This window comes from Chelon labrosus (assembly GCF_963514085.1).
Source record: "Chelon labrosus genome assembly, chromosome: 14".
Classification (NCBI taxonomy): domain Eukaryota; kingdom Metazoa; phylum Chordata; class Actinopteri; order Mugiliformes; family Mugilidae; genus Chelon; species Chelon labrosus.
Window position 1 is genome coordinate 29778832 of NC_140347.1, and position 14437 is coordinate 29793268.

The window sequence follows — 14437 nt, forward strand, 5'->3', positions numbered from 1 at the left end:
GGACACTGGACAAACTGCTCTCCATCATGGACAATTCATCTCATCCACTATACCAGACAATAGAGGGACAGCGGAGCTCATTCTCCCACAGTGAACGCTATAAGACTTCTTTTACACCATTCTCAGTCCAGCTGTACAACAACTCACTTTTCTGTAACAGATAACACCATGTTATTTATATTAATGGACATTGTTGCATGTACTATCATTCCTATGTATATAATATATGTTCTCCCATCTCTATTTCTTGTACATTTATTCATATGCTAATCCTATACATTCTGTATGGTTTTTGCTTATACTGTTTAATTTTATTTTACTGTATTTTACTTTATTTTATTGCATTTAATCTGTCTTCTACTTATTGTTCTGTATGTTTTTTATGTGCAACTAAGCTACTGTGACCAAGTAATTTCTCTTGTGGATCAATAAAGTTTATCAAAGTCAACACGTGAAATGGCGGGGACGCTGGCTGCTCAAGCCGCTCCGTCTGACCTGTTTTTGTTTAGATTTTTTATTTTTTACTATTTTATTCCCGATTATTTTTCTTAAATTCTTGTATATTCGTTACTTTAGCTGTACAGTTATAGATAGCCTTTTTTGTTTTGATTGTTTGTTTTGTTTTTCCACACTTTTGTTGCGTTTTGTGGGATCTGTCTCCGGTTCGCGTTCTGCGTGCACTGTTTTGGTGATCAACTGTTTTATTTTTTTTTCTGCTGGTTGCCATCGGCGAGGCCTATTTCACTGCTTTTGGACTTGCTGTCTGCTTGTGTGGTGGGAGCTGTGTTGGACTCGAGCTTGCTGGTGTCTCTCCTTTTCCATCCTGACGCTGGGCCAAAATAACGTCAGTATCAGGTAGTTTTCGAGTCTAGCGGTTGCTGCTCGTACAACACCTGCTCGGAGACTCCCTGGAAATGGTCATCGCTGCTGCTACCTCAGCTGGCAAAGTGGACACAGGACAACCTGGGCTCAGCTTGTCCCTGCCATCGTGAAGTGCATCTGGGAAGTCTGAAACCACCCATCGCCCCTGCCGCAGAGTTGGAAGTCCTTGTAGCTAGCATCCTGACTACGCGGCTAAAACAACCTGCACTTCTTCCACGCTGTCGCCGGCACCACCACTATGTTGAGTTACACCCCCAACCAGCTGATGAATCTCAACAGTTTTTTCACTCCACCATGCACTGCAGTGATTAAGCAACTTGGACTTCTCCGCCGCCCGCGCTACATCCATAGAAGTTCCCGTAGAAAGTTTGTCTGCTCACAGACAAGTCCTACCATCCCGGTCCATCCCGGTCCACGCATACGTCATCAGAGCTCTGTCCGGATAAGTAGTTTGGGCGTCTCCATGGCAACACCTCTCAGTGAGCTAAATGGGAAACGCGGAGTGGATTTAAGTCTGCTACGGCCAGTGCAAAGACCTGTTGCATCATCAAGTAGCAAAATTGAACTCTTAAATGCACAGTCTATTACAAACAAATCCTGCCTTATTCATGACCATATCCTGGATAAACGTCTGGATTATATGTGCATTACAGAGACCTGGCACCCACCAAATACTTTTTCCTCTTTAAATGAGAGCTGTCCCCAGGGATATAGCTACCTCCAGAAAGCTCGCAGCACAGGACGCGGTGGCGGCCTGTCAGTTATCTATCGCAGCGATCTGGAGCTATCTCTGCAACCATTACCTGAACTGTCTTTATTTGAATGCCTTGCATTTAAATCTAAGTCCCCTTCCCCTGTGCTGTTCCTCCTCATTTACCGACCACCAAAACCAAACCCGTCATTTATCACTGAGATGTCAGATCTTTTCACAACTTTCTGCACATCCTCTGCCGATGTCATAATTTTAGGTGATCTGAACATCCACGTTGACACCCCCTCCTCCCCTTTTGCAGCTGAATTTCTTCAGATACTGGACTGTTTTAATTTAAAACAACTTGTTGATGTCCCCACGCACACCAGGGGACACACCTTGGACCTTGTCATTACAAATTCTGCCCCTCTCACCAACCTGCAGGTGTATGACCTAGGTGTGTCTGATCACAAGGCCATTTCTATGGATCTGCAATCCCCATCCAGCCTCTCCAAGCCTAAGCGGAATATCTGTTTCAGAAACCTAAAAAACATAAACCCAGAACTCTTGGCAGCAGACTTTCAACATCTTTCCACACACTTTTCATCAGCCGATGAAGCAGTGGACTACTACAACAGCCATCTGAGCAGCCTCCTGGACCTCCATGCCCCTGTTAAAACCAGAACAGTCACCTTCACCCGCTCAGCTCCCTGGTTCACAGATGGGCTTCGTAAGATGAAGGCAGCAGGGCGAGTCCTTGAGCGGCGCTTCAAAGCCTCTGGCCTCACTGTCCACAAACAAATGTACCGGGAGCAACAGCAAAAATATGCTCAGTCCCTCAAAGATGCAAGGTCACAGTTTTACTCCGATGCCATCAGAAACAGTCCAGGAAATTCCAAGCAGCTTTTTTCCACTGTAAATCACCTTCTCAAACCACAACCCCCTCCACTTACTGCCACTACAGAAGAGCAGTGCAATAAATTCATGGATTTTTTCACATCAAAAATTGCACATATTCGCTCTGCCCTTTTTGGTCCTCCCACCCAAACTGTTCCTACAGCGTATACTGTCTCACAACCCCTAATCTGCTTTCCTGTGGTTTCATCAGAAGAGGTGCAGAACATCATCAGGAAGATGAAATCCTCTACCTGTCCTCTGGACCCTCTCCCAACCTCCCTGGTGAAAACCCATATCACTGTCCTAACCCCCCTGATCACCGCTATTATAAATCATTCCCTCCAAACTGGTCACGTTCCCCCTGCCTTAAAAAATGCCATAATCAGACCATTACTCAAAAAACCCACTCTTGATCCGGACGTCCTATCCAACTATAGGCCCATTTCCAATCTCCCCTTCATATCGAAAGTACTTGAGAAAGCAGTTGCCACCCACCTTCTGGACCACCTCAAACATAATAACCTTTTTGAAAAATTCCAGTCCGGTTTCCGCTCCGCTCACAGCACAGAGACTGCCCTCGTCAGAGTCACAAACGACCTCCTCATGTCATCTGATGGTGGCTCTCCCTCCCTCCTCATCCTCCTGGATCTTTCTGCTGCTTTTGACACTGTCGACCATGGCATTCTTTTAAACCGGCTCCACCTCACCACTGGACTCAATGACACTGCTCTCAGTTGGTTCAAGTCATACCTCACAAACCGGACAGAATACATCTCCCTGGGTCACTCCAAATCACATCCACACACAGTCACCTGCGGTGTCCCCCAGGGATCAGTCCTTGGCCCCATCCTCTTCATCCTCTACCTCACCCCCCTTGGCCAAATCATCAGCCGTCACAAAATTTCATTCCACTGCTATGCTGATGACACGCAGCTTTATGTAAATGCCACAGCTGCAACCCCATCCTCACTGTCATCCCCATCAAAACTCACCTCCTGCCTGGAGGAGATAAAGTCATGGATGGAGCACAATTTCCTCCAACTAAACAGCTCCAAAACCGAAGCCATACTGATTGGCACCCCTCACCAGACCAAATCATCATCCATAACCAGCATCACCTTCTCTGGCGCCAACATCCCCCTTTCATCAACAGTCACTAATCTTGGTGTAAAAATGGACTCTCAACTCACGTTTGAAGCCCATATAAATCACCTCTGCAAGACCTCCTTCTACCACCTCCGTAACATTTCCAAACTCCGCCCCATTCTCTCCCTCTCAGATGCTGAAAAGCTGGTTCATGCTTTTGTCTCCTCCAGACTGGACTACTGTAACGCACTTCTCATTGGGATTCCTAGCAAGAGTCTGCAGAGGCTTCAGTACATCCAAAACTCTGCAGCTAGGATCCTGATGAGAGTGCGGAAACATGAGCACATTACCCCCATTCTCCACTCACTCCACTGGCTTCCCATCTCCACCAGGATTGAGTACAAAGTTTCCCTCCTCACTCACCAATGCATCCATGGACACGCACCCCCCTATCTCAAAGAAATCATCAATCCACAAAACACAACACGCTCCCTCCGCTCCACTCAATCAAACCTCCTCCACATACCCAGAACCAGACGGAGGACCATGGGAGATAGGGCCTTCTGTGCTGCTGCCCCACGTCTGTGGAATGCCCTCCCTGACACCTTGAGGGCACCACAATCAACTGACTGTTTTAAAAAAGGTCCTAAGACATTTCTTTTTAGCAAAGCTTTTGGTCCCCTTTAGATGTTTTTTTCTTTTTTAAAACCTTTTCTTCTTCTTTTTAACCTGTAGCACTTTGAGATATTTGATGTAAAGTGCTTTATAAATAAAATTTATTATTATTATTATTATTATTTATTTTTATTATTTATTATTATTATGTTTGGATAAAATGAAAAGAATAGGTTATGGGGAATAATTTAATAATTAACGGAATAAAAATTTAAATGTAAGTCAGTGATTTTGACAGAGCAGGGTGAGAATCCCTCCAACAGGCCTGTCTGACCTTTCTTTCAATAAAATAGCATACTTTGTCAAATGGGTCAAAAATACTTTGAAGAATAGGTGTAAGACACTTTCGGCTGGCGTTTACAGCTGACTGAATGGTAAGACCGCAGTAAGATGGAACAGAAGTTATTTCAAGTGAATAAAGAACTTACTGTGGTTAAGTAGCAACTCTTCATGACAAAGTGAGCACAAAGTAAAAGAAATGAGAGAAACCAAGTAGATAAGTGTAAAATAATGAGGGAAGGAGACAAACACCTGATATCAGTAACAAATGACAAAGAAAACTTAATGAAAACATTAACGCTAATGCCTCACAGAAAGAAGGTTCCGGGTTCGAATCCATGGGCCGACTGGGCCTTTCTGTGTGGAATTTGCATGTTCTCCCTGTGTCTGAGTGGGTTCTCTCCGGGTACTCCGGCTTCCTCCCACTATCCAAAGACATGCTCGTTAGGTTAATTGGTGATTCTAAATTGGCCGTAGGTGTGCATGTGAGTGTGAATGGTACACCCTGCGATAGACTGGCGACCTGTCCAGGGTGTACCCTGCCTCTCGCCGGATGACAGCTGGGATAGGAGAACATGCCCCAGCTTTGAATTCTTTAGTGTTTTACAACATGTTAGTGCTGGGTGACTGTTTAAATTTAAATGCTGCACACACACGCGCACATACGCACGCATGCATGCACATGTCCTAAACGGTGTTTCCATGGTTCAGAGTGCACCGTACATGTTAACTGCAGGCCTGGCACATTTTACAAGATTCCAATCACCTTCCCATTCACACAGGCACAGAGGACACATTGACAGCAGAGCAGGTCTGCACTGGACCAAGCAGCAATCAGCTTCCACTCCTCGCCTATAACTATGGAAACCAACAACTGAAGCCTTCAGATGCAAACTGTTGGTCTGTTTCAACCACAGTCAGAACACAGCGCTGTACCGAGGTAAAATGCTCAAAACGTTCATAAAATACTTGCAAAATTAGGTTGAGTTGCTAAATGTTAATACATGAAAGGTACATTTGTCGCTTGTGTTTAGCTATAGGTGACTTGTGGGTGTGTTTAAGAAATCTGTTAATTAATTTAGTGGGTTTAAAAAGTTAAAAAACAAAAGAGTAATCCTTAAATTGCTTCATTGCTCTGTTTTTAATCACAAAACAAAGGCTCTTGTTTTAGAGCGAATGAAATTAACAGCTTTAGTACTGATGAGTTTTCCTTAAATGTAGCCTGAGCAGTGTGCTTACTAGAAAACCCAGGGGTGGGTGGAAACATATGTAGATTGTACTGCAAGTGTTTGTGTGAATTTGTAGAGTTGTTTTGATCCAAGAACCACCATATTTCTTATTTTAGTGTTAAGAGGGTCAAGTATAGTACACAGTAGCAGTGGCCTAAATTAACCAGCATTTATAAGCTAAGCTAATTTATGTCATCATCCCTTGATGAACTTTTAAAATATGTAAAGGATAACAGCAGCTAAACGTACTGGCAAACAAAGGCTTCATTGTTGTGGTTGCTGCTTGTATGCAGCATAACAAAGTCTCTAATGAGGTGCAATCTGTGTAAGTCTGATTTTTCCTCTTTGCTCGGCATTTTAACATGCAGTTCATGGAACCAAACCCTTTCATTCCAAGGCAGAACACATCAGCTAAATATCACATACAGACCTGGTTTTCATTTCAGAATAACAACCTGACTGGAATAACTAGAAGTGAACTCACCTTAGCCATCAAACTCAATACAAAACTCTATGACCATAGGAGGTGATTCCCTCTAAATCAACTAAAAAAATAAGTGACTGAAAAGGACATTTGTCACCAACCAAATGCCTGAGAATTGGACAGTTGGTTTACTGTGTAATAAAGAATGCCATGTTCGCTCGTCCAGAGATTATTATAGGCTACTTCTGGGGATGATCTCTAAATTGAAAAGAAAAAGTCTTTTCAAAAAGTCCTTGAAAACACAACATTTTCGCTGTTAGGCTGATGATGAAGTTGTACTTGTTCCAGCAGACTTCTCCCTTCCTACATCACTTACAACCTGTCACGCTGATTATTCCACAGCTAGTAATTATCAAATGTGAAATACAGATAAACTGAAATTATGGTCTTTGACTAAAAGTAGCTCTTATACACAGTCCACAAGACGACAGGTTCAGGGTGTTCAAAAACATTTTTGGGAAGGAAAGCCATGTATCAGGTTAGGAATAACTGTTTAGGGTACAGAATCAAGATGATGCTGGCACATTCACAGAAAAAAGCCCAAAACCATCAGATGAACGACATCACAAAGGATGAGGAGCTAAATGGTATGTGTGGCAGCAGATATTGATTTATAGCAGAGGTGCCTACACTTTTTTGGCTCCTGAGCAGTGATGGGAACGCTTTATTTCTTAGAGTGTAGGGAAACGAGTACGAGACATGAGACAAGTTACTTGTCTCATAGTTTTGTCAGGTCATATTCATGGATTATGTTTTATATACCCTACATCTATGCCATATTAATTGTTGCTACAGTGTTCAAGTTCAAGAAAAAATATTGCACTGCACTTTTAGAAAAACAGTGCTGTCCCTTTAAGAAAGATGGTAGTCTTGAGTTGTTTATTATTAAAATCAAAATCATTAAAAGTCAAATTTAGATAAAACATTGTAGGTTTTTCCTGTTTAATCTCATGTTCCACAATCCAGTCCAGTTAGTAGTGGTAATGCTCGAAAGAGTCTTTCGAGTGGTAATTATATGTTGATTCACCTCTATGTTGATACCTTTATGTCAATATCTTCGCAGGAGCCATATTGTATGTTAGGTTAGGGCTCTCCTGCCCGCATGACCATCATTGGGTCCAGAGTTCTGCCCCCCGCCTCTGGAATTCCCTTCCACCCAACATCCTTAACATTGACACACTGGCTATTTTCAAATCCCATCTCAAATCCCATCTTTTATCTTTTTATCTTATCTTTTAGTGTCTTATACTTGTAGTTCATTAAATGCTTTTGATGTCTGTTATGTATTTTAAACCCTGTTATACTAGGCATCATGGCAGGGTGTACAATCTCTCCACTAGCCTTTACAATGGCAATGGAGGTCATTATTAAGGCTTCCAGATGGGTGGTAGGTGGAGAAAGGCTGCAGGGAGGGCTTCGCCTCCCCCCAATTATGGCCTACATGGACGACATGACGACTACAACGTTCAACCGCTCCTTGTACCAGAAGATTGCTGGATAAGCTAAACAGCAACCTGCAGTGGGCTAGGATGAAAGTGAAGCCTGTTAATTCTAGGAGTATTTCTGTTGTTAAAGGAAAGATAGTAGATAAGAAGTTTGTTATAAATGATGAGGGGGTTCCCACAGTGCTGGAAAAGCCAGTGAAGAGCTTGGGAAGATGGTATGATGCAAGTCTTAGTGATAAGGCGCAGTTTGAAGGGTTGAGGCAGGAAATGATTCAGGGCATTTCAAGCATAGACCGGTCAGGGCTACCAGGGAAGTTAAAATTATGGTGCTTGCAATTTGGTTTACTGCCCCGGCTAATGTGGCCGCTAACAGTTTATGAGGTTGCCCCTGTCAAAGGTAGAAAAGTTAGAAAGGATGATTAATTCATCTATCAGAAAATGGCTCGGTGTCCCACGCTGCTTAAGCGGCACAGCCTTGTATGGGAAAGGCATATTGGAGCTCCCAGTTACCAGTCTAACAGAGGAGTTTAAGTGTGCTAAAGTTAGACTGGAAATGACTCTTACTCAGTCAAAGGATCCAGTGGTTAGGAGTGCAGCGCCCACTGTTAAGACAGGGAGGAAATGGAACCCAAAAGAGGCAGTACAGCAAGCACAGGCAGCAAGCACAGGCATAGGGATATCATAGGCAATGTACAGCAAGGGTGTGGAGGCTTAGGGCTGTGTGCAAGGAAACCTCTGTGGAGCAAGGCATCAGCAGTAGAAAGGAGAAAGATGGTAGTGGAAGAGGTACAGAAACAAGAGGAAGCGGTAAGATGCACTAAGGCAGTGTCGCAGGCTAAGCAGGGTCAATGGGTGAACAGAGAGAGCGTGGAGAAAAGGAAGTTGAAGTGGAGAGCGCTTTGGAGCATGGAGGCTAGCAGGATTAGATTTATGATAGGGGCTACTTATGATGTGCTGCCAACTCCCCAGAACCTAAACCAGTGGGTAGGTGAGGATGCTGCCTGCCCACTGTGCATTTGTGTATGCACGCTTAGTCATATTCCGACAGGTTGTAAGGTTAGTCTTTCCCAAGGACGTTACACCTGGCGTCACAACCAGGTACTGAAATGTTTAGCAGCTGCAATTGAGGAAAAACGGGTGAATGTAAATTCCATGGCCGTTAACAGAGGGAGTAGATGCATTAAGTTTGTACGGGAGGGAGAAAAGGCTAGACTAGCAGGCATCAGGCATAACACGGGACAGCTAAGAGTAGGAGGAGCCTGGGAGATGAGGGCGGATTTAAATGGACAGCTGGTTATTCCAACCGAGATAGCTAGCGCCCGTATACGGCCAGATCTGCTGTTGTGGTCTGAGCCAGAGAAAGTAGTCTATTTCATAGAGCTGACTGTCCCGTGGGAAGATAGTGTTGAGGAGGCTAACGAACGTAAGAGAGCTAAGTATGCAGAGTTAGCAGCAGATGCAGAGCAGAATGGTTGGAGACCTTTTGTCCGCCCAGTAGAAGTGGGATGCCGTGGATTTGTAGCAAAATCTGCGATTGCCCTTCTGAGCGAGCTGGGCATACGGGGAAAAATCCAAAGGACTGTGGTATATAACATGTCTCAGGCAGCAGAGAGCGCGAGCGAGTGGCTATGGGTACATAGGAAGCATGCTAGCTGGGGAGCTAGCTAAATGTAAGGATGGCTGTGTGACGTTAGTGTGCTTGCAAATCATTATAGATGTGGTCGATTGGTTCGTGTTTCATTTGTTTGTTTGTTTCGTGTTTCAGCCCGCATCAACGGGGCGATTCACGGTAGATTTGTTTGTTTGGTTTGTGGTTCAGTCCGCATCAACGGGGCATACCACGGTAGATTTGTTTGTGTCGTGATTCATAAAAGGACTAGGCTAATTATTGAAATATTAGTTGTTGTCTAATATTAATGGTGATAAATGGTGAGAAAAACTGGTTTTGCAGTGGCAGTGTGGAGGGGGGTGACTCCTGGAATTCACTGTTAAGCCTTCTTGAGGTGTCGTGGGCCTAACTTAATGAAACATCGGTGAAGGGAGGTGCCCACTTGAAAACCCCAATGACATGCTGCATACTGCTGTTGTTTAGGCCAGGTTCCTGATGTCTTCATATTGCTTGGTAGCTATGGTTAGCTGCTGAGCGGGCCATACAAGCCAGCAGCGTTAGGTTAGCTTATGTTTCACAATGTTTGAATTATCCTTTGCTGCTCTGTGGGCCTACAAGCCAGTAGCATTTACTTAGTTTATTTAGATTTTAGGTTAAGCTAGCCAGTAGCATTTGGTTAGCTTATATTTCACAAGGTTTGAGTTAGCGTCTGCTGCTGAGCGGGTCATACAAGCCAGCAGCATTTACTTAGTTCGTTTAGATTGTAGGTTAAGCATCATATCACATGACTGTAGGTTTGTTAGGGTTTCTCAGCTGGACAGGGCCTCTAAATGTGTTTTGCCTGGGATTTTGGCACAAGGGATTGTTACATCTAATCCTGTGTATTAATGAATGTACGGTGACCTTAGGTGTTTTGAAAGGGGCGTATATATAAAATTTATTATTATTATTATTATTATTATTATTATTATTAATAAAGCTTTTTGAAGATTAGAAATGTTATAGTGAACTCAATATCATTCAAAACAATCATAACAAATGTTGACATTTCTTGTATGACTCTGGGGTCAAATTGACGCCAAAGAACACCAATGTGTACATGACATTGAAAACATATCATCATATCACTAATTTATGTTTACCTGTTGTCCCCATTATATTAGGGAATGTCATTAAATATGAAGAAAAAAACGATGCCAGTCACATATTTACAACACATTAAATATTGAATGGGGTCAAATTGACCCCAAAGATAACAGGAGAATTAATTTACTGTTGACTGCATATCTACAGCGTAGGAGGTTACGCCGTCCAAAGCATTTAAACCTGTGCACTGGTGCACCGTATTGTTATGTTATTATGCCACTGACACACTCGGCAGTGACTGGCCAGGTGTGTTGAGTTACACTCTGCACTTCACACAATGGTAAGTGAAACTGAGTGGCACATTTTGGAGTTGAAGTAAATACAAGTGGATGAACAGTTTTACTTAAATCACTGCAGAACAGAACATAAAGGAGACATCTGGCTAGATGGTGTGTAGGAGCCTGAACAAAGGACAACTTTGTGTGTTTCTCTGGCCGCTGAGTCACGTGAACAAGGAAATGCATTTCAGACCAATTACAGCCTTTACAGCCTATGGCGCGCAGTTACATTTCTGGGGTGGTGCACGTGGTAGGCTGTGAACTAGGGTTCGAACCATACGCACATAACCACGCATGTAGCTATGCAGTCAACTTGCCGCGTTAATATAAACTGTGCATTACAGTTTCCATGAAGCCACATTCAGTTCTATAATTCTTTTTTGTCTTCAATTAAAATAATGCTGTTTGTATCAACAAGAACACTCATTGCTAAGATTTTGATGAGTGAGCAGCAATAATCACAAATACACATAAGGTCCGTATAGAATGGACACAACAAGAGCAGCACTTTGCGACCGTGGTTGTGAGGAAATACAAAAAGCCACTAGAATGACTCTGTGCCAGCAGGTACATACCGGTGGATTTCCATTTTGGAGGCCAGTACACATCTCTGACTCAGGATGAAGCTGGAGGGTTTGGTCTGTAAACCAGAAGACTGGATCTGCATTGCTCTATGCAGCCTACTGGCTGCTACCTCCCCCCTTCCTGCTGAAGTAACCCAGACAGCCCCACTTCTCCTCTTCCTCCCGTCTCCTACCTCAGGTCTCCTGTCTTGGGGTCTCGCCTCTCTGTAGCTCTCCCTCTTTCGCTCAGCAATCAAAGTAATCTCTTTGCTTTCTCCCTTGTTCTCTACCAACATCTAGCCGCCAGCCGCAACCCCCCCCCCCCCCCCAACACACACCACCACCACCCCCCACCCCCTCTCCTCAAAGCCCCCTTATAAGGGTGATGCTTTCCTTATTCATACATGCAAAGTCAGCGAGTTAGCCAGAAAGCAGGAAAATAAAGTAGCCATGCAGACAGTTAGCTAGCAGTGTTTTTCCCATGGCAGCTGCACCAGCCAGCAAATACACACGGTTTAGTCCTGGCTTTTCGCCGTCGTGGCAACAGCAGGGGTATCCAGGCAACAGGCTCCAGCACCCTCCGCTCTTGCACTCTCTGGGCTCCGTGGCGGTGGCTGCTGAGGAGCTGTTGTGAGGAAATTACCGCCGTGGTATTAAGCAGCCCAGAATGGCGTCCAAGTAGGTGTTGGGGTGTCCTTCTCTTCTGTTCTTTCTTTCACCTCACTGACTCTGCTACATCTGTCGCACACCATGTGTTCCTCACTTGATCTAACCCTTTTTCATCTGCCTCCTCCCTTCCTCCCTCTCAGCTATTATCTGTGAGACTCTCCAATGCACTCACACTCTCTCTGTGTCTAACTCGCCACACACCCACCTCACTCCACTCTCTCGTTCTCTCCAGAACAAATATGCTGAAGATAGTAATGAAGTAGGATTAGTCGAGGGTTTCCAGGATCTGACAAACGCAGTCCTGACAAGAGGGATTCTCCTTTTCAGACCACACTGTGTATCTGCGTGTATCTGTGTACGCTGCTTTACACTGACTGTCTAAAAAGAATAATGTCATGCATCAATAACCACACAATGAATAGTCGGTAAAGAATTGAAGTGGTACATGACTACAATAGGCACATCCATGTACATGTGAGATGAAAAGTACTGTTTAACATAGAATATGATGTTTAGATAGAGGCATTTAAAAAGCAGGACCGAAGATACTCTCTACGGATACATATGGATACATAGAGAGTATCTTCAGCCAAGGATTGGTGCTTTCCAAGTGTGCCGATATTTGCTGTACTGCAACCCTTACTTGGTTACTAACTAAGCCGACTTTCATAATAACTAGGGAGCAAACTGGCCTTCTTTCACTCTGTTGTATTTTATGTGTATGTAAAGGAGTCTGAAGAAAAGATTAAAATCTTTGCTTATCAACTTTATGCCTGATCGAGCTAGATTGAAAATATCAATGGACCTAATATAATATTTGTGAAGTAATTCCCCCTTGTTGTCACACGAGATGTTGCTATCCTATCACAGGTGAGAAGCTTTAGGTACGTGTATACAGACCTGGCATTAACAAGTATGCGTCTCCAGATCTGATCTCAGTGTCACACTCTGTATACAAATAAACCTCGACATTATCTGGGGCACAGTAGAATATCTCTACCACTGCACCAGAGTCAAGAAGAGCACTGTTTTGTCTCTGTACCAGTACATCGGTTACACTGATGCACAGGTCAGAGCTTGGCTAACCCGTCTATGGGCTAACCAGCTAACCATAGATGCCTCACTGAGCGCTGGACCGTACGTCAATGTCACCGCCATATTGGAGGAGGCAGCTCTGTCCCGCAGACTAATATGTACAGCTGTCTCTCATGATAAAATCTGGTATATGTTGAACCATCCATTCACCTTGAGCTCCTCTCCAGTCACTTTCTGATAAGATAAGCTGATATTATCATCTACAGCTACTAGGTGGATTTCATCCGTTTTTTTTCCATTAGTATGTGGCATCACATTGCTAGTGTTGGTTTCTAGTGTTCCAGTGTCGTAAAGCTGATCTTTTATCTTTTGCCAGAACATGTACAAAACATATTAATAATGTTAAAAGGCTCCTTGTGTTATTTGTTAACTTGTGTAACTTTTCTCTATGCTTCAGACTCCCTTTACAAAAAACTTAATTTCACCATTGCCACAACTGCTTAGATTGCTAGTGTTATTGTGTGACTGTTATTGTGTGATGTCAAGGTAAGGCTGCCAAGGTAATCCTCTAAATATAATACACTTAAACTACCATTGCTTTTTAAATGGACCTTATTTTAGGTGGCTAAAAGACGATTAGCTTTTTAGCCATACCAGACTAAAGTGGGGGTGTGCTGACCCACTTCAAAATAATCTAAATTTCTTTTATCAGAAGGGTGATTTCTTTCATTCTTAGATAAGGCGGGCATAAGAAAAGCTTGAACTGTTTGGATCTATTCGTAATTTTATTTTAATGAGTAACTGTGACAGTTTCAAGAGTTACCATAACAACTAGCTAAAGTTGAACCCAGTAAGATTTGATTTTGAAAATAAATGCTATTGAACAGTAACACTATGCCTTAAAACATGCTACCCATTTAGATTTTTTTTTTCTCTCTCTCTTAACGCATGGGAATTTGATTTAAATCTAGTGTTCGAAAACCTCATAAATGTGGACAGGCACAGTGCTAAATCTCAGAACACATCTACTACATATGTATGATCCATTGCACAGATGTTTACAGAAAGAACAGTTCTGTCTCCCACATCTTTTTAGACAATTTAACCCAGTTTCAGTGAGCTGCAATTCTTTGTCTTGTCCAATCCTGAAAAATACTGTTAATTTCACAGTTTCCATTTGTGTGAAGCTTCCACTGCAGCTGTCACTGACAAAAGACTAAATTGCTGAACATGTGTTTTTTCCCCCAGGGTTTGAATTATACTTGTGATTCACCCTAAAGACTACAAACTAATTCAAGGGTGGATGTAATTACTACAAGTGTTTAAAATAATGGCCTTTTATTCGCCCCACAGGACGGCTGGCTCGCCAGGCATGAAATCAGCCACAATAAAGCAGGGCATTTCTATCAGTATGTGTGGGCTGACATGTGCTGTGCTTTCAGGGTAGGGCACAGGATAGAGCAAACATA

General features: G+C 43.3%; 1 protein-coding gene across 1 annotated transcript in view; it reads right to left on the reverse strand.

Annotated features, from left to right (window-relative positions):
* The window catches only part of enah (ENAH actin regulator), a gene marked incomplete at its 5' end in the record, with an annotated part of 151186 nt that extends 139818 nt beyond the window's left edge, over positions 1-11368 (reverse strand). The window contains 1 exon segment of the mRNA XM_084560203.1: positions 11277-11368. Coding sequence (XP_084416329.1) covers positions 11277-11368 — 92 coding nt within the window.
* Between the last annotated feature and the right edge of the window lie 3069 nt (positions 11369-14437).